This window comes from Conger conger, chromosome 1 (assembly GCF_963514075.1).
Source record: "Conger conger chromosome 1, fConCon1.1, whole genome shotgun sequence".
NCBI lineage: Eukaryota > Metazoa > Chordata > Actinopteri > Anguilliformes > Congridae > Conger > Conger conger.
The window spans coordinates 67,124,123-67,145,368 of NC_083760.1; the positions used below are offsets into that span (position 1 = coordinate 67,124,123).

General features: G+C 40.5%; 1 protein-coding gene across 1 annotated transcript; it reads left to right on the forward strand.

Moving 5' to 3' along the window:
- Positions 1-26: 26 nt before the first annotated feature.
- On the forward strand, positions 27-20,962 carry mylipb (myosin regulatory light chain interacting protein b). The gene is made up of 7 exons (XM_061257056.1): positions 27-230; positions 1,599-1,789; positions 14,563-14,748; positions 17,178-17,375; positions 17,796-17,960; positions 18,446-18,854; positions 19,339-20,962. The coding sequence occupies exons 1-7, from the start codon at positions 144-146 to the stop codon at positions 19,516-19,518; spliced, it is 1,416 nt and encodes a 471-aa protein (XP_061113040.1). The 5' UTR covers positions 27-143; the 3' UTR covers positions 19,519-20,962.
- Positions 20,963-21,246: the final 284 nt, after the last annotated feature.

The following is a 21,246-nucleotide window of genomic DNA, read 5'->3' on the forward strand; positions in this document are numbered from 1 at the left end:
AGTAAGTGCTGAGAGCCGTGCTCAGAACGAGTTGGAAAGACATGCATGTCTTGATGTAGGGGCTTCCGAGACAAATAACGAGACTCGTTCCTTTACGTTTCATCAAGAAAGGCGAAACCAAAGACACTTTTATTAAATCCAAAATGCTTTGCCATATAACACGTCCGGATTCAGTGGTAATGGAGGTGGAGGTTGATGCAAAGGCGAATGGAGAGGACTGTCTGAACAAGGTAGGCGACTGTGTGGTATCCATTCGTTTGGTAGCATACCTTTTTCGTACGCAAGCATCTATCTGTGGTGACAATAAGTTTAATAATGACTGATTGATTGCATGACTGTGTGATACTTTAAAGATATTCTGTTCGTTAAAAGTTGGAGGGTTGGTAAGGTGCACTAGAGTTTAGGTAACTTCCTCACTTGCTGTTTTGTCTGAAGACTATGTAAGATTATTGATAAGCCTATGTTTGCAGCACCGTTGTAGCTTGTGCAATTCACGTTTTGTAGCAGAATGAAGAGAAAATCCCAAGGCACTGTTTGAAACCTTGATACTGGCTTGGCGATTTGTATGCTGGTTGAACAATGGTTGATGACACTGAATTTTTCATAGCCTATGTATTCCATGAAGCTATATCAAGGAAACTAAAAAAAAATAGCCTACGTTTGGAAAATGTGTAGTTACTCGATAGTTCTAACCATGAGCTCTTTCGACGCTAGACTTCATGCATAGTCTCATACCTTTTATTTATTTAGATATATTATTATTATTAGTCATTATATTTATTGTATTATTCTTTTTAAATCGCGCTTTCTGTTCATACTGGCTATGTTAGCTTACTGCACACAAGTATAGGGACTGCGTTTTTTAATAATTGGCCACAAATGGGACAGCGAGTGTTTTTTAGCAGAGTCAATCGCTTGGACGTTTAATTAAATATGAATGTCCATGTGGATCGCGTGAATGATCCATTCAGACATCTCGGCGCATTCTGAATGCGCGCTACCGGTTACGTAACAGCTCCGGTCTTTTTTCGTTCTGTCAATTGGGAGCTAAGTGTACAGCTTTTTCATGCGTTGGGTAGCTACAGGATGTGCATTTCTAACAGTAAACAATTAATCCCTCCCCCATATATTTCCCCAATGCATTACACCTTCAAACGGGATGCGATTTTGGTGATCACTGTATAAGCTTTTTCAACTTTACTAGGATGAATTGGAAAAAGCTTATTTGTCCAAATTATTTTATTCTATAAATGATTAGGTGCTAAATTATCCATGGTTTGGTGATGCTTCTATCTTGGGCAACTTCTATGTTTCACATATTTCATATCTATTTATGCAGTTGGTCATCAGAAATTCTGGCGACTTTGACTCATACAAAGTGATAGTATAGCACTGCAGGGCAACCTACAACCTACAGTTACCCAGGGATGGAGTTTCAGTTGGCTGGGATCACTGCCTCTCATGGCTTGTTGTGCTAACAAGCAAGCACTTGCTTTGGAAGGGGGCACATTCTTGTCTGCACTGTTCAAGTTGATAGCAGAGGTTGCCACGGTGATAACTGATAAACCCTTCCTCAGTCCTTTCCTTTCTTTTTTCAGGTGTGTAGGAAACTGGGAATCATCGAGACAGACTACTTTGGGCTGCAGTTCAGTGGCAGTAAAGGGGAGAGCCTGTGGCTGAATCTGAGGAACAGGATCTCCCAGCAGATGGACAACCTGACACCCTGTCGGCTGAGGCTGAGGGTCAAGTTCTTCGTGGAGCCACATCTCATCCTGCAGGAGCAGACCAGGTAAGCGTGCTCAGGTGGCCTTAGACAGGAAGGGATACTGGAAGCTCTTGATGGCGGTTCAATTGTATTAGAAAGTGACACACACACAAAGATCAACAACACACACAGTTTTACAAAAGGTCCATCCATACACATGGACATTTACTGAAGTTTACATCCCAATTCCATATTTTTAGGGTATTATTATATATATATAAATGAGTCAACTGAGAGCACTTTGTCATTGCGTTTATCACATTACTAATAGTTGAGATATATGATCCATGGCCAAAACTAAGTGCCAAAGCTAAATCTTTCTACAAGATTGATTAAGGATGTAACTTCAACATATCCAGTGTCAATAGTTAGGTGAAATTTCAGACATTGGTTTCTGCGTGGGTTTAAATTTGCCAAAAATCCCCAAATTGAATAATATGGGCCATAACTCAGCTAATGTTATTAGTGAAGTGTTTATCTTCACACAATGAGTGTGCTTTCAGATGACTCACTTACAAAAGAATTACACTAAAAATATGTTTACTTTTGGAGATATGGCCCCTCAAAATTGGTTCCCGGTAGGATACTTGACACATTTTGAAAGTAGATGTTTCTATTCTGAGGCAAGATATGAAGTCTACATCCACAATTATCCCTACATACACATTTACAAAGCTTTATGGCTTTTCTGTACAAAGTTATGGACCTCTAAACATCACATTTTGTGACATGATGTGTTTTTCATTGCGACAGCCGGCAAACTTTAAATGGCTCTACCATTTTCTACACATTGTCTAATTGTCTAATAAAGAAAGAAAAAAAAAAATCCAAGATATGCTGTGGTGAAACCTCCTGGAGTTGTTTTCAGCCAGAATGTAAAAATTAATAGTGAATTGATTACATGCATATTTTTGTGCATATAGTTAACACTTATCTATCTTTGTGCGTTTTCTTACAAATGTTCTTACTTTTGATTGCTGAGTGAATGCTATCAGTTGACCTTGGTCGTAAGCCTGATTAGTGTAGGACTAAGGCACCTTTAGTATGGTGCTGTGACACTGACACCAATGTCACAAGTTGGCAGTATGACTACCAAGTGAGGAAGTTTGTGGTTTCCTAGTACAGTAAAATAACCTGTAGTAACCCCAGTCCAGTGGGTGTTTAAGTCATTTCTATTTGTTCAGAGTGGCTGTGGGTGCTGGGAAACTACCTCTCTCTTGGTTTCTCCCCTCTCTCATGCTCACATTCTCAAACCTGTTGGGTTTAACATAGATTCCATATGTTAGAGTGAATCTAGAAAGCAATCCTCGTGAGTTATGAGACCTTTGGTGCCTGCCTCTGTGTCAAAGAGTTTTCTGGGTCAGTGGTTGTAAAGGCACAAAGCCAGATGAGGTTTAGGCTGAGTCACATATTAGCCTGCCTATGTTTTGCAATGGAAAAAGACAACAAAATTAATTTCCAACCTACATTTAAATGGTTTCTTTTTACTGGTGGTAAAGTCAGCTCCAAACCTTAGACAAGTGATATAGTTTACAATCCTCATGCTTTCATGCTTTACCAGGAGTTTCCAATCTTAACTGAAAAAAGGAACAGTATTGGGAGTACCCCAACTTTCCGTTGCCCCTTTTCCATGCCTTCCATTTCCAAATGGCTTTTAAGGAATTACATCTGTAGCTTATTATAGTCAGGCTGATGTCTTCAGTGCTATCACCATATGTCTGTCTCCATGCTGTGCAAACCCCTGGTTTGATTGCTCACTGTCTCAGGGCAGAACTTTCTGACCTCCTCCAAAGTACCTTCAGCTGCGCAGTTGTGAAATGCATGCGCATGTATGTAACGTCCTTAGCTATGATAAGGAAGTGTAGTATATTGTAACATCCATAGCTATGATAAAGGAGGTGTCGTAGGTGTGTTTTGTATCAACACCAGAATTCTGATGGGAAATCGGTATTCTTATTGAATTTTGGGGAAAGAAATCCTTTTCTAGTGCAATCCTCAATTAGGCTGGACAGAGCGGTCTTGTCCGTAAATTCTTTCTTGGAGGTTTTTGCTAACTTGAGCTCTGACCTGATAAACAGATGGTAGTCTGTTAAGATGAGGGAATGAGAAAGTCAGACTCAATGAGACTGCTAATTAAATTAACCTCTCATGGTATATACATTGTACATGATCTTGAGGGCGCATAAACTGAAATTGGATCAGGATGCAACAGTGTTGGCCTGTGAAATGAATATGGAAAATCAAACTGAATGTGTGGCCATTGTCTTCCTTCCTTCAGTTTTATTGTTTAGTTTACAGTTCAGGTGCTGATATTTGAGATCCTGCGCATATACGTGTGCAGAGTGATATAACTGGAATGTGAACCGTCCTCTTGAACTTGTCTGGACATGCTTGATTGACTGGCCATTTAATATCCCAGCACAGAATGAAATTATGACTCATGTGGGGACGCTGATGTGATGGTTAAATATCTGGCTTGCTGGATCAGTGGATGTAGTAGCATTTAATTAGCTAGCAGATATCTGTAGCTGTGAAGGCCCCTTTGTCCTCCCAGCAATCTGTACACTGATGTGTAAAGAGCTGCTGCACACCTGGGTCTATCGCACCCCTCTGCCCCCTGGCTTCTCCCGTCCACCACATTATCATAGACCACCGGCAGCTGCAGGACTTACCGAAGGTGAACCACGCTAGGGCTGCACTCTGTACCATATGTTTATCACCATCGAGATGTGAACATGCCAGACAAACACATTGCACATTGAACTGCGATAAATAGTATTTATTTAAATTAATGTTCCGTTAAATTGTTTGGCTGTTCATGCATAATTACTTCATTAAAAGCATGTTTGAAATAATGTTGTTGTTTTTTTTTTTTTATTCAGTGGGCATTGGCTATTCATTGTCTAGGGGCTATGTTTGTAGTGTTCCAAAAGCAGAAAGACATTGTAAACGAAATGCGTAAACTTCAATATTTGTTTAACGCAATCTCGTCATCACAATATTTAACAACGTCATCGCATATTTTCCTCATATCCTGCCCTAAACCACAGCACCCATCTTCTTTTTATTAAAGAATTCTTCGAAATTGTGTCGGATGAAGAATGAAGTTCTTTTTATCCAGCTGGTGTTAACTTCTGCGCTCTGAACAGTCATAAAACTGTGAGGTGGGCCTCTTGGATGACGTAACATCCATAGGGTTAGACTCCGGCACAATGCAGAGCACATTCTGTTCCCGGCGAGGGAATGGGGGGGGGGAGGGGGGTGTGGACAGAGGGGGAAACGTGCACGTTTTACATCCCCGTTGCCTGAAGCAGGCAGGCCTGTGCTGGGATGGGTGGGAGAGGTTTTTTTTGTGGGGCCCAGTATGCAGTGCTGACAGAGCTCTTCTTTCTCACTCTGGTTATATAACTCATAACTCTACTCTGGGATGTTCAATGGATGCAAAGTGCTTATATAAGGTAAAATGCCATCTTCCCAGAGCTCCCGGTTTAGTATTGCATAATTTTCATAATCAATGTGTCTACTACTTTTCCCAGACAGAAGAATTTGCCCTGTTTTGTGCATTTACAGTGGCCTACATGGTACATTCAAATGCAACTTAATTTGACAACATGTAAAAACTCAATCCAAGTAAGAAGAAGTTGTTCCTGTCAATCCCTCTCCTCCCATGGCTTGTTGCTCATGGTCAACCCTGTGCACTGCTGTCACTCATCACATGGCTGGCTAATATAATAGTACCACTTATACATCGCTTTTTGTATGGCCTGGTGTAATGAAAAGAGAACACATCTAATTCGAACATCCTTCTGTTTAGTGTGCTGGTTGTGCTTGCAGTAATGTTTTTGGCCTGTGAAATCAATGAATAGGAGCTTCTGGTTCTCATCACTAGCAACACAACACTGCTCTTATTTGTAATGGTGAACCTCTTAAATGACTTAAGTACTCACTGTAAGGGAGCGGCAAAGTGAACTAGAATGGAAAGTTTGCCTTTGATTACTGCTCTGCCTCATTGACTTCTCCCTCGGGTAGTTGCTGTTAATGTTTGTCAGTGCTGTTAAATGCCCCAATCTTTCCTGTGTTTGTTGACCAGTTTAACATTCAGATGGGGATTCCTGTGTTAAACGGAGCATCTACACGCTAATGTTCTGAAAAGAGGGGTTTATAGTTAATCATCTGAAACATTTTCCAACTCTCCACTTTTTTTATAGCACTTGGTGAATTGTTATTTTGCTACACTACAAAATAAACAATTATTTTGGGTACAGGAAGATTGGTTTCCAACTTAAAATCCGTAGAAACACAGTTGCAGCAGTAATCAAGAGGTATGGAACCACGAGTACCACTAATCAGAGCCGCAGTGGCCGTCCTCTTAAAAGGACGCCACGGACAATGGCGTCCACGGACAGTAGCTCTGAAAAACAGACGGGCAAGAGCTTCAGACTTGGGACAGGGCTTATCAATGGAAATCAGAGTTTCTGTGACAGCTCAGACAAACCCTTGCTTGCTCTTCGGCACAAAACTGCTAGATTGAATTTTGCTATAGAGCATGCAAAGAAGCCCAATGGATTTTGGAAGCGCATTCTTTGGTCAGATGAGACCAAGATACATTTGTTTGGTCCTGCATGTTTGGCGTGAACCTGGCCAGGACTACCACAGTGAATGCATAGTTCTGACAGTGAAGCACGGAGGTGGCGGTGTGATGATACGGGGCTGTATGAGTGCAAAAGGTGTTGGGGAGATTTATAGATGGCACCATGAATGCCTGTGGATATACCAAAATGACAAGATGACTCCCACTCTCCAGAAGCTTGGCAGAAGAGGATTATTCCAGCATGATAACGATCCCAAGCACACTGCCAAAATCACGCAAGAGTTTCTAAAGAAGAATTATGACCTGGCCAAGTATGTCGCCTGACTTGAATCCAATAGAACACCTTTGGGAACATAACCCCTCCAGCAAAGAGCAGCTGAAAAATATTGTCTCTGAAGAATGGCACATCTCTCCAGAAATTTGTGCAACACTTCTATCCTCCATGCCGAGGAGTATTGAGTCTGTCATCAGAAATAAAGGTGGATCTCAGTAATGGAAGGTGTACTGACTTTTGTTGCATTGAGTTCCTACTGTGGGCCCCATATTTTTTATATAGTAAATCTAAACTGTTAGTTTTTAATTTTACATAAAAGCAAATGCCTACCAAATACCTTCATTACTTAGAAGTAATGAAATTACTGTAAGGTGATACAATTTTTAATCATTCGACATTTAAGTGATATTGCACAGGGGTGTACTAAATTCTGTTGTATACTGTATGTCAAAATCCACACAGAAATTATTAAGTAAAAACAACAATCATGTTCTGCAATGACCATCTCAGTCTCCAAACTTGTGAAAAACCTGTGGTCTGAACTGAAGAGGGGGGTATCCCAAGGATATCAATGATCCTGAAAAGTTCTACACGGAGGAATGGTCAAAAATCCCTGAAAATGTGTTCTCTGACCTTATCGCAAAAGATAGGAAAACAATCATAGCCGTCATCTTTGTCAGGTGTGTTTGGACAAAGTATTAACCAGGGGTGCCAAAAATAGTGGAACCTGTTTTTCGTGGAAATATGTTTTTTATTTGAAATATATAGGACTTGATTCCTTTGAGTCATTAAAAAAAAATCACACTGCTTTACAAATTTTTTTAACACATTATTTAGTTTAGAGCATTGTTTGTGCATATTTATCAATAATTGGCCAATAACTGCAGCTCACTGTAAGTTCTAAGACTGGGTAAAGTGGCTGGAGCTGGGTCTTAGATTTGGGTCCAAGTACTCAGACTTGCAAAAACTAGTTCCTTAGGCTGTAAAACAGCTAAATTGGCTTTGGAGTGGCCTGATGCAGATGCCATCATTCATTCTCTTGTACTTGTTTAAACCACTGTCATGTCCCTGTGTTAAAATTCAGAAAAGTTTGGAAGAAAACGACCGGGTCTCCTTTGTTTGTTGATGTTCCTACAGTGATTATCATGAGTATCAGATAAAACCCAGGGCCAGACCAGTAAAAAGAACGGCCCATCAGCCTCCATTAACAGTTCCCAGCCTAAACATTTCAGTGCGGTCAGTTTGTTTTTCCACTACATTTTATCATGTATTTATTCCGTTTTTCCATAGGGAAGCATACATTTAACTTCTGGTTAAATCCCCAGCTCTTCACAACCATCTTTGAAGATAGTCATTGACTGAAAAGTTGGCAGGGAGTTATTCTTTGACTGGTTTTATTGAATGTAATTATTTTATGCCTGTTTATCCCTTTGCATGCCTTGCATTGGCATAATACTCAACTTCTTGTGATCAATGTTGTGACAATTCTGTAACCATTTAATTGGAAGAATGCACATGCTATTTGCACTCTAATTTTTTTGTTTCAAGTTTTTTATTGTCACATTCACATTGAAGTATAAAAGATGAGTCAAAGGTGAGTCAATTTCTCCTAAACGATGCAATCATAGCATAATAAAAAGAACTATAAAAGAACGGTCAAACATCAGGATTAAACTTGATGCAGTATATAAAATCAACAATGGCCCTGTCCGCTGGTACTGGTAGAAAACAGAGTTAATGTGCAGTCCAAGCATGGGATGTTCAGTGCTGGCAGGTTAAGGTGCAAGCATGTGGAATGTAAGGAATGTGAAAAATAGAAATGAACAGTGAATGAAGGTTGATGTGTGTCAGTGTCAGTGTGCAGGTCATTTGGTATATTTGTCTCCCCCGTCTTTTTGCATATGTAGGCATTTCTAATCCAGTGTCCTGTCTTTCAAAACACATTCTTGAGTGACATTGGGTGTTTGAGAGCACATGATGCCCAAGGCCGTTTTTTAAAATCACTATTCACAGTTGTATACAAATATTACTTGCCCGCGTGGCAAAGCATGGTACAGGAGCTACAGAAATCAATCTGCCTGAATAATTAGAACAGGTATTTTTGTATCCTTTTACTAAAAGCTGAAAAGTTACAAACACATTTCATGAACGAATATTGGAACTTAATGTATAATTTAAAGTTGAAGACCAAAATGCAAATCAAAATGATAACTAGGTGATATATCCGTACCTTGTATGCTGTATTTAAATGTAGGTTTTACATTGAGCTTTGGCAGGTAAAATTCTCTAAGGTTACTGCTGTTCATTGACTTGGAGTAACCTCCAGCAAACTGGTCCAAACTATGCTATCAGACACCACGCGCATTCTTCTCACTACACATAGTTACCAAAGCTGCTGAAGTACACATTTATTGTATTATACTGTAACCATTATGTTAACTGCAAATGTCAAATGAGATTCTGTCATGTTCAGAATGCACTGGAAAATGTGTCTCAGAAGAATATTTATGTTCTCTTTGCATGTTGCACAAAATGCAGTCAAAGAAATGGAAAGATGTTTCCATTTACCAGAAACCCCCCAGAAATCAGGCCGAAGTAGTGTAGAAGGTTTTTATGCCATTTCAGCCTCCTTGAACATCGCTGTCCTCCTGGTTTCCATATTGGCCAGTGACCCGTTTTCTGCCATTATGAGATTGTGAGCTTTGTAATATAATTATTCTTGCTCCAGGGGCGAGCAGTTTGTATCCTTCACTGTATGAAAGCTGACTATTGTCAGAATGCATTAGCTCTGCCTGGGGCCTTTAACAACTGTGTTTTAAAAGGCAGGATAAAATGGTTCCATTACTTATTTCTTTAACAAGGATGTTAAAAAGACCATTTTGATTGCAAGGTGATTTGCAATGTTCAGGCTTCCACCCCCAAAAACAAGAATAATGTTGCATTCCTTCAAGGAAAGCAAAGCAATGCTTTCCCCATCTTCCAACGCAATGTTTACACACATCTCACACCATTATCTTACTGTTGCTTGATCTCCCATCTTGACATGATGTCTTATTTCTTTTGCCTTTTTTGCTCTATTTGCCAAGAAATTTAGTGACATTATTGAAGCTCATGAACCTTCCTGAAATATGTATTTTCTTCATGTTATTCTGTTGTGGATGCAAACATGAAAGTGATGGTCACCATAAACAAAATGGCAGTTGTCTGGTTTGGGAGCAAAGTAATACTGCTTTGGGTGAGGGGGGGTTTCTTCGGTCACTGCCTCCGCCTGTCCGCCTGTTAGCTCATCTGAGCGTGTGTGAGCATGAGACGTGAGCCAAATGCATCCTGACATTTGTTTTTATTTTTTTATTTTTTCCTTGTTGATATCGTTAAAGGGTATAAAGGTGTGACCCGGTCTATTGGTCCTGAGCTCTAAAAATAACTATCAACTATGAATTTCCAGTATTTGTTTTTGAAAAGACTAAAAATCTCCTCTAGCACTGTCAAGGGCACAGAAAATACAAGTACACCTCCCTTTGCTCTTCACCCCACCCAATAAGTCTGACTATGTTGAAATTCATTCTTTTCATACAGTAGCTGTAGTGTCAAGAGCTGACAGAACCAGACTTCTGCTTTCAATAGCCCTCTTGAGAACAAAAAAGAAGCAGCCAAAATAACTTGTTTTGTAGATGCATGGATTATAGTGTCAACAGATGTTTTCAGAATCTTGTGGTTTTGCAGAGCAAATGCGGCAAAGAATGTATACCTCACTGTTTGATCCTCTTGAGTTGGGAGAAAAACGACACATTTTCTTGATGCATGCTGTGAAGCAGTGTTGGTAACTCAATAAATCTTTAATTTTGCTGCTATATATATTTGTCTGCTCTAAGATAGAGGATTTTACCAGCCACAATGTCTACAACCAATGTTCCCTGGACTGAGTTGACTCAAGGTTATTTGATTCTCAGATACAGTTACAGGATGTCTTGTAGATACTGTAACTGACTATTTTCATGGCACCTAAATTGTGGTCAGTAATCCCAGGCGTTATGTCAAGGAAAGGCTACTCCAGAGCCCATGTTGAATTTGTGGACTGGTAAATTACACTACCCCTTTATGAATGTGGAACAGGAGAAATACCCTCAAGCTGTGTGTCGGAGTGCAGCATTTGGATCTGTAACTGAAATGGATCCAGACTGACAGGGCGCATGGTCTCTCACTGCGAGCGTTGGAGCGGGAAGCCTGATTCTTACTGCGTTCATTCACAGGGCCCTTTTTTTTACCAGAAACAACTCGCAGTGGAGTTAAATGAGTACAGCCTGCTCTTCATTTACGCAGTGAAAGGGCTCAGTGTGAAGCTGACCTTTAACAACATCAAAGATTGTGTTGGAGGAGGAACGCGATTGATGGATTTGCTCTGGTCCACTTACACCGGGCTTGGGGGAAAACATGTGGGGACATGAAGTCTATGAAGCTACATAGTAACATTGTTTTCAGGTTGTTCAAATATATGAAAATAAAATACATGAATGTGTTTGTTTTGCAGAATCGCTGCTGTTCTGTGTCTCCAGACACTGCACAGCAGTTTAACAAACCTTGATATGCTGGTTTTCCTGGATTGGGTGATTTGGTTTGACCTACTATAACATTAAGCTTAACTGAAATGGAAGTAAATTCCGGTTGCATTTATCTTTTGTTTGATGAATTGCTTGTGTGTCAGAGTTGCATTTGAGCATTTAATCCACTTACTTCTTAGCCTTTGTTGGTTTCAAAAACAGCCAAAGATGACTCCAGGAATTTAATTCTTGTTTGGTTCATGGCTTGACTGTGAACAGCCGTTAACTTGGAGTTGCTGAGCATTGTTAAAGCTGTGAAGATTTAGCTGAGCAATTCTAAGCTTTGCACATACAGTTTGTTTTCCATTTCACACTTGTATAGGTAATTAAGTGATACCAGTTTTTCAATGAGGTGTCCCATAGACTAAACCTGTCTCTCGATGGGACCAAAATAAAAGAAACATTTTTAACTCGTATTAAATGTAATTCTTGCCCAGATGGCATACAAGACGGAGACATCCAAACTATACTCCCACTGAAATCTAGGGACCTGGACCAACAATGTGGATAGTGAAATAAGCAGTAAGCTAGGTAAACTAGCTAACCCTGGTGATATTTAAAACAATATAATAACGAGTCCCCATATGTCTGCAATAACAAAAAAACACTGTTAAATTTAGAATACTCTTTATAGAAATCACCCCAGTAACAAACTCAGCCAATTGCATTAGGGCTCAGTAAATAAACTAAGCATCATCACTACCAATTAACCAATCACAAAACTGAGAAATGGGCATGAGCAGAGGGGTTAACCAAAGCTCAATGACGTATCTTAAAAAGAAAAGGACAAGAATAGAAATTAACCCCTTGCACTGTGCACAACTTAAAGTTCCTTGTCCTAAGAGGGTTACACATGAATGGCAGAGCAACCAGCACAAACAAGTAAGAATGTTGGAGTGTTGCCGTTTCATGTTCCAGTGCTGAAGGGAATGCAGTGTCCTATAGTAACCTCCGGGTACTGCCTTTGTTTGTGAGTAATACCATCCTCTGTGGGTGGCTATGAGATCAGATTCTCTCTCCCTGTGCAGTCAGATATTCCTCCTTTTGTTCTGACTATCAAAAGAAGTGTGCCAAGCAAGGTCATGTGTTTGGCTATGTGCTTTTGGTTTTTCACTCTCAGTACTGTCTCAATATTTTGCTCTTCCATGCTGTCCAGAGAGTATATATCCTAAAATCAAGCAAAAGCAAAGTGAGATGCTGCTTAAAGTATATGTTCAAATATATAGTTGAGTGCGATTTTGTCCCTCAGCTTGAGGGTTTATATGCAGAAATAATTTATTTCAGGAAGTGTGTATGGTTTCAGTGTCTGAACTGGGCCAAACCAAGCAGTTTGTGTTCCACACCCTTCCAGGTATCATGAAGCAGGCATGATTGGAACAAGCAGTTACTTGTGAACAGACAAATATTGGTCTTGGTGGGACCATTGTTTGCCTCCACCACAAGTAGGTGGAGTGGAGGTTGTGCTATGTCATGTGTCTGAAACATAACTACAAATTTGTGGGCAGACCGTAATGGGAACCAGTGAAATCGGGTGCCTCCAAACTTAAATTCAAATTTGTAACTTTTTTATTGTATGCGTCACAGTTCAGCTATATAAAGTGAAGTCGATCACGATCAGTTCAAAAAGCTGCCTAAATACATACTAATTGTGTGCAGTATCCAGAACTACACATCCTTACAATACCTGCACACATGTATATATTGTACCTAAAATTCAAACTTGTGTATATATTAATAAAATGAATGACATGTCTATAAGCATTCTGAATGTTTGCAGAAGAAATGCCTTACATAAGGGTACAATAGCAGTGCCTGTCATGGAAAGAAATGCCTATCTTTGTCCAGGCTGCTACTGATACTACAAGTTGCTGAAGATTCAGGAACGTATCTGAGTAGCACAGAGGTCGTGCCTAAAATACACCATAAACTAGAGATGAAATCATAGTTTATGAATTGGATGTCCTTGAGAGGAGAACAATGCAGTGGTCTGCCTGCAGAATTCAATTTTGATTCCAATTGATTCAAACCATAGTGAGTTTTATACAACTAGGAGGCCATGTCTTTACCATCTGTGATATATTTTAAAAGTTGGCTATTCATTTAATTTCCACTTCCAACCTCATTATTCCGTATGTACTGCTTAGCATGTCTACGTATAGTGTGCAATGTAGTGTAGCTTTAAGTCGTGACTATTGACAAATGTCAAACACTTCTTAATCTGCTGTACCTTGACTGACGGACAGCCAGTTGTGGCAACACATAAAAACAAAATGAGCTCTCTTCCTCAGATCTCCCCTTCAAAAACACCCCAGCAGCCAGCGAGTCTGTCCCAGCCTCCCAAGGTTGGATAACCAACCGCAATGTAGATCAGCAGGGCGGAACAAAGCCCTCAGGGCTCTATTTGGAGCGTAGGTGATGGTTTCTAAGTGGGATGCCAGGCATGTTGCTCTCCAGAAATGACCCATAAGCCCTTTTGGTTATCACTTGGCAGCACGCCTCAGGGGTCATAGACCTTTAGCAATACATCAGTGACATCGGTTCCTGCAACACCGCGGCACAGCGATAAGGGCTGGAGCTGTTCTCCAGGCCTTGTTTCAATAATAAGGAGCTTGGTAAACATTCTGGAAATGAGTTGTTATCGACGTTGCTATTTTCGTTCACTCTGGATGATTCACATTCTTCTTATGTCTAGCAGTGAGAGTGCGTGCTTAAAAAAAAAACTATCTGCTGCCTCATCTTCCATTTCATTAATAAAACGATTGAGTCAAACAGTAGTGCTTACTTGCTTGGAAATCATAGTGGGGTACATTGTGTTTAAGCACAGCTTAAAATTCATTTTGTTTTCTGAGATGGTATTCTGAAATCACCCGCAGGGAGAGACTACTCTGAATGCACCACCAGGCACACAATTATTTGCCCTGTCAAGGCTGGTTCATGAACACGGATACCTTCCCTTGGTGGTATTGTGTTGCATCATGCTTCATGAGATGAGTTTGTTCTCTATAATTGCTATCGGAAGGCATGTTATTTAATAACAAAAGTAAGAAAAGTACGGTTGCTCTTGCTTAAGGCTGTTCTTGTTCATATTTTTCCTAGTTCTGTTCATGGAGGAACACCTATTGTAAGAAGAATGCAAAAAAATGACACATTCCACTGATGTTATTCATTACCAGGTCAGGAGTGACTGCAGACCTTTTGCAGTGAGCTGTTTGTGCCGAAAGAACCGCAATTTCATGTGGTGGTTGTTTTCAAGGTTGAATTGCTCCAAATCAATCTCCAATTTAATCCCTCCCTCACCCTCACCCTCTCCCTCTCTCTCTCTCTCTCCCACCAGGCACCTCTTCTTCCTGCACATTAAGCAGGAAGCCCACGGCGGAAGGCTGCAGATGCGTCCTGAGCAGGCCGAGGAGCTGAGCGCTCTGCTAGCTCAGGCTGAGTTTGGGGACTACAACCAGAACACGGCCCATTACTGCTACTCCCAGCTCTGCGGGAACGAGCCCAGCCAGGCCACCGTCAACAGGTTAGACTGATTATGGAAAAGTGCCTACTGGGTTCAGCCCTGTGAGGTCATATGATCATACAGCAGGTTTTCCCATTATACAAAAAGTAATTAGCTGTTTTTATCATGAACAATGAGAGGGTTGGTCAATGTTCAAGACTTGTTATGTTTTAATGTGTTAATTTTGTGTGTCCTCTTATTTAATTTATTTGTGTGCATTTGGGATCCAATAGCCCCTGATTTGTATCATTATATGTATTTAATGTTCATGGACTACTACTTTTATACAGCTGCACAATAACTGCAGCTATTGCAGATATGACCCTTCTGATTCAGTCCATACAGCGTTCAAACATGTAGCGTGAAGCGCAGTCCTTTACTTACCATGCCATCATATCTAATATTTCTGTATATCATCCTCTGTGTTCATCAGTTTGCTACAATGTTGGTTTATAACTTGGGAAACAGTCGGGGTTGTGGGTGGAGGGGGTTGGGGGGGTTGAAACTCATGGTTCTGTGAAAAGCTAAATGATCTCTCCCAGTAGTGGAAGATGTTTTGGTGAACTGCTCATTAGCTGGGGAAAAACACCGGGAGCTTTACTAAAAATAGAACTACTGAGGATGTAAGATGAAATGTAGAAATGTGTAGGAAACAAAAGTACATTCTGGAAAGATATTTTCCATCTGCACCTAACTGCTTCTCTCAGCGACTCGTTGCTGTTGTTTTTGGAATTCTGTCATTCTGTATCCATAGATATTTTTTCTTACATTTTACAATCATTTATATTTTTGTATGAAATATTAGTAGTATTGAAAGTTAGAAACAAGCTTTCTGTGCTGTTTACCATTTGAAACTAAGACTATTGGGCGGACTGGAATAGACATGAAAGCTGATTCTAACTAGGTGAAAGGGCAGGACTATCACTGTGTCGGTGGACTACATATCCACCAGACAGTCCTGTGAGAGTACAAAAATATATGACTCACAGAAAAAAACATTAGCAGTGTGAGTCGGGTGAAACTAGTTCATTGGCTTTGCATTATTGTTTTTTGGATGTTTAATGGCCAGGGCATTAATGCTATCACAGCACATTCAGCACTGTTTCAGTTTACTAAATCAACAAAATGCTTTAAAATGTTCATGGAACTATACTGTAACTCATTGTAGGCTATACTCACCAGCTGTTCATTGCCGTATAACTACTGTGGTTTGCGGAAGCTGCTTTTGCAGGAGTTTAAAAGAAACTATGTTCTAGAATTCTTTGTAAGTAATAGATGAAGGAGAAAAGGCCCATCATCAAAGGCATTCTGTTTTTACTTTGTGTGAATTGCACTTTTTTTTTTGCAAATTGTCAAGGAAATTGGATGTGCTTCATGGTCCAAAATATGCATACATTTTATTTTTATTATCTTTTTTTTTTTTTCTTCTATGAAAGGGGGTGTTTGTAGATATACAGTCAGGTCCATAAATATTGGGACATCGACACAATTCTCCTCTTTTTGACTCTATACACCACCACAATGGATTTGAAATGAAATGAACAAGATGTGCTTTAACTGCAGTGCTTTTTTTATTTATTTGAGGGTATTTACATCCAAATCAGGTGAACGGTGTAGGAATTACAACAGTTTCTATATGTGCCTCCCACTTTTTAAGGGACCAAAAGGGACAATGGGACAAACTCATAAATCAAACTTTCACTTTTTAATACTTGGTTGCAGATCCTTTGCAGTCAATTACAGCCTGAAGTCTGGAATGCATAGACATCACCAGACGCTGGGTTTCATCCCTGGTGATGCTCTGCCAGGCCTCTGCTGCAACTGTCTTCAGTTCCTGCTTGTTCTTGGGGCATTTTCCCTTCAGTTTTGTCTTCAGCAAGTGAAATGCATGTTCAATTTGATTCAGGTCAGGTGATTGACTTGGCCATTGCATAACATTCCACTTCTTTGCCTTAAAAAACTATTTAGTTGCTTTCGCAGTATGCTTCGGGTCATTGTCCATCTGCACTGTGAAGCGCCGTCCAATGAGTTCTGAAACATTTGGCTGAATATGAGCAGATAATATTTCCCAAAACACTTCAGAATTCATCCTGCTTCTTTTGTCAGCAGTCACATCATCAATAGTCTGCAGTTAAAGCACATCTTGTTTGTTTCATTTCAAATCCATTGTGGTGGTGTATAGAGCCAAAAACATGGGAATTGTGTTGATGTCCCAATATTTATGGACCTGACTGTACCAGTACAGCTGATTAAATAATGTTTATACAATTAGCTAATCTGAATGTCTGCAGAACCCATGTGTTTCTCTGTCGTTCTGTAGTGGTGAGTGTGTGTGTGACTTTTGTACATGTGTGTTTTCAATTTTGAGACATTTATGGGGCTCAGTCTGCTTGGTTGCTCAGTCTCTTGGTTCTGATGGATTCCCTGTGATGTGTTTTCTGCCTGGGCAGCATTATCGCCAGACACAGGGCCCTGGAGGGACTGAGCACAGCCTCCACAGAGTACCAGGCCCTGCAGCTGGTCTCTTCACTGGAGCACTATGGTGTGGAGTGGCACTGGGTCAGGGATGGTGAGGGCCAGAAGCTGGCCATTGGAGTGGGACCTGAGGGCATTTCTATCTGTAAGCAGGACTTCAGCCTAATCAACAGGTAAGAACCTGAGCTCTGAGAGCAGACTGTGTCCTGATGTCCTCATATGGGGTCACATGCTTAGTGAATCCTGTGATAGGTGCTGTCAGTCTCCAAGATGAACCAGTCTAGAGACTTGGCTCTCTGAAGCAAAACATGGAGATATTTTATAACTTTAAAAACAAAAGACGACACCTGTATATAATGATGAGAACATGCCGACTCATTCACTTACAATAGAGTATTTAGCCAAGACTAGATTTAAACAGCACTGTCTGTCAGGGTTACTTTCATTATTTTTTTATACTGTATAACATGGAGAATGGCAGTCACTGGTTTTATCAAAACATTCACTGAAATATGCTCAGAGCCTTGAACCCAACACACTGCTTCTGCTGAATATATGTCCTTATTTTCTCTTTCGCTCTCCCTTTCTGTAAGGATCACATACCCCATCATCCAAATGGCAACCCAGTCAGGAAAGAATGTGTATTTGACCATCACCAATGAAACCACTAAGGGTGTAGTCCTCCTCTTCAAGCTGATCAGCACTAGAGCAGCTAGTGGACTCTACAGGGCAATCACTGAGACACACGCCTTTTACAGGTAAGCTGCCATCTGCCCAGAGTTGTTCTGAGGTTAAGTCTATTGCTGTGTTCCACACTGTTTAGGCTAAAGACAGCAAAACATCACATGTTTTACAATGCATCACTAAGCTAGCCATAAAAGAACTTGATCGCATTGAGTATGTGACCTGATAGAAAGTCATAATGGTTACACTAAATTACCTTGAACAGAAGGTAGAAGGATTTGGAAACACTGCCATAAAATGGTCTTTGGAATGATGACATATCTTTAGGCAGGGACTGTTTTTAAATTGATTTGAATGTTACCCATTCAATTATTTGTTTACTAGGTTCCTACATGCATGGCAACTTTAATAAATGGCTTGCTGTTTGCTGACACTGTACAGGTCAATGCAGCTGTTCAGTGGGCACTGTTTGCATCCGATACCCAGTCTACACTATAGACTGGGTGTACTATACTATACAGTCTATACACTGTGCTTAGTACGGCTTGTGTGCCCTCAGATGTGACACAGTGACGAACGCAGTGATGATGCAGTACAGCCGCGACTTCAAGGGCCACCTGGCATCTCTCTTCCTCAACGAGAACATCAGTCTGGGCAAGAAGTACATTTTCGACATCCGACGCACATCGAAGGAGGTGTACGACTACGCCAGGCGGACCCTGTACAACGCCGGCTACGTGGACTTCCTCTCCCGAGCCGGGGAGCACAGCCCAGTCCGCTCACCGGTCAAGTCCTCTGAGGGCGGAGCCAACTGCGACAGCTGCCAGCAGAGCCAGGACCTGCAGGAGAAGCTGCAGAGCCTGAAGGAGGCGCTGTTGTGCATGCTCTGCTGTGAGGGCCAGATCGACTCGGCCTTCTGCCCCTGTGGTCACATGGTGTGCTGTCAGAACTGCGCCACCCAGCTGCAGGTAAACCTACAGTGCACCCGTGTTAGTGATCTATAACTTTCTCTTGGTGTATACTGTATATGCATTCACCACCTATACGTTTATCTACTGTATATCCTATATATCAGTATAAGTGGTTCCTTCTGTCACTGATTCAAGCAGTGTTGAATATATTTTTTTTATCTGTTCCCTTTTTCTGATAGTCTATTCATATCATATGCATTGAAAAGCTATGCCTCTAATTCCACTCTATATTCTGTATTTGAACTGATTGGATTGATCCAATGCAGTTGGATTTTTTGATACACTGTCTTGTAAAATTATGACAGCGTATCAACAAATGGCAATTCGGTGATCTGCACGTGTGGAATGTGGTACAATGGCACACGCTCCAGCTTACAAGCTTCTGCGCCACAGTTCTGCCTGTCCATGACTGATGAATGTGTTTTGTTGAAGGCAATAACATATTTCGGCTAAATGAAATGTTGTACTTTTGTCCCCACAGTCTTGCCCAGTGTGTCGGTGTGAGGTTGATCACGTTCAGCATGTCTACCTGCCCACCTGTGCTAGCCTCTTCAGCCTGGCTGTATCTGGAGGCACCAGCCTTGCTATTCACAGAGGGCTGGCATCACACAACTGCCCCAGCAAAGACTACTCCACAGACGAGAAGCTCTGCCACACATAAAGCTTGATACCCCTTCAGGCTTTTCTAAGATTCAGCATTTCTTTGTTTGTCTGTCCCTTGGTTCCAAGTGTTCACAGCGCCCCCTGCCTGTTCCACAGAAATCAAATCTCCAAAATGATTGGTGGATCTGTTCTTAAAGTGAATATGTGTATATTTTTGAAACCAAATGTTATCAGTTGACCTGATCAGCAGTTTTGTTTTGATTTATTTTGTGTGTGTGTGTCCTTTGCATTTTTTAAAGTTATTTTGCCAGAGCCGTGCATTTAATTGCAAAAAAGGGAATTACTTCAATATTTTTTTTGCTCTTTGTTTTTTGTATTTAACTTTTGTCTATATACACACATTTTTGTGAGATTATATATTGTCTAATGTTCACATTTGGAATTGAATTTTGGGTGTGAGGGTACAAACATGGTGCAACATTATGCGGCTTCAACAGGGTAGGCAGACCTCATAACGACACTGGCATCTTTATATTCATTAGTATGCCTAAGTGAGAAGACTTATTTTCTGTGTGTTCTGGTGGGTATGTGAACACACTTGTATTGGCACTGGTCTGGGACTAAACCCTATTGGTTTTCAGGGTTTTGTTATAACCTCACCTTCATAACTGACAAGATCAGCTTGGCAGCAGGCTCAAGGGAACAGTCACAGTCTGTTTTAGGGTTGGCAGTGATTGTGTTTTATGCTGGACAGATTCAATGCAAATTCACTGGTCCTGAAATGATCTAATTTGCAGTTCCCAGTACCTCAGCTGATCCACATACCATATCATGGATCGTGTGAGTCTGCACAGAGTGAGCACTGCATCTGCAACAGAATAGTGACAAACACAACCATTAAGAAAAACCTCCAGTGTGGATGGTGCTTTGGAATTGAATTCCAAGGCATGATGCATTTTAAGCTTTCTTAAACTCAAGGATGCAGTTAATTATTGATCAAAGTGCAGCTCATTTGCTTTTAATTTTAATGTTTTTCATCATGTACCTTTCTGTCCCCAGTGTTGAGTTCTTTGTGGTTAACTTGTGTGTTCTTCATGATTTAAAGAGTGCTATTAGATACACCAGTGCAATACTACCTGCCTCTGAAGTTTTAGAGATTCTTTTAGAAGGCCAAGCAAACAAAACACAACATTGTCACTTTACCAAGGAAGGTTGCTATTTGGATTCCTAGGGCTTGCCTTAATGTAGCATTGGTGAATCGTGTAAATTTCCTTTCTTTGCACAGAAATATGTTATGTTTGTTGGACTTAACTTTTAATTGTTTTTTTTTTCTTAAGTTTTTTTACTTTGCCATTAAGTTGCAACTGTCAAGAGTGTTAGGACTTAATAGCAGACAAAGGTTTATTTCTGTTCTTCTGAAGCTAAAGATGACACTGTAAATCTAGAACTATTTTATCTTTTTTATGACTTTTTGGAAGAAAAATAAAGTGTTTTATATCCTATTTGTGTGTATTGGTGAATTTGATATCTGAATGGCTTACCCTTTGGTGTCAAATTTATTTATTTTTCCTTGGTGGTTTATATCCTTGTGACAGCTAATGATTATATGGGTGAAAGTTTGCATTGGGTCACCGGAAACATTTGCGTTGGTCACTGAAAAAAATGGAAAGGAATTGAAATGCCACTTGTACAGTAAGTTTGGTGTAATGTAGGTTATAGTGGTCCTGTACACATAAGCAAACATGACCGAGTGGCTTGAAAACTGAGTGACTAAGTGTGTGCACTG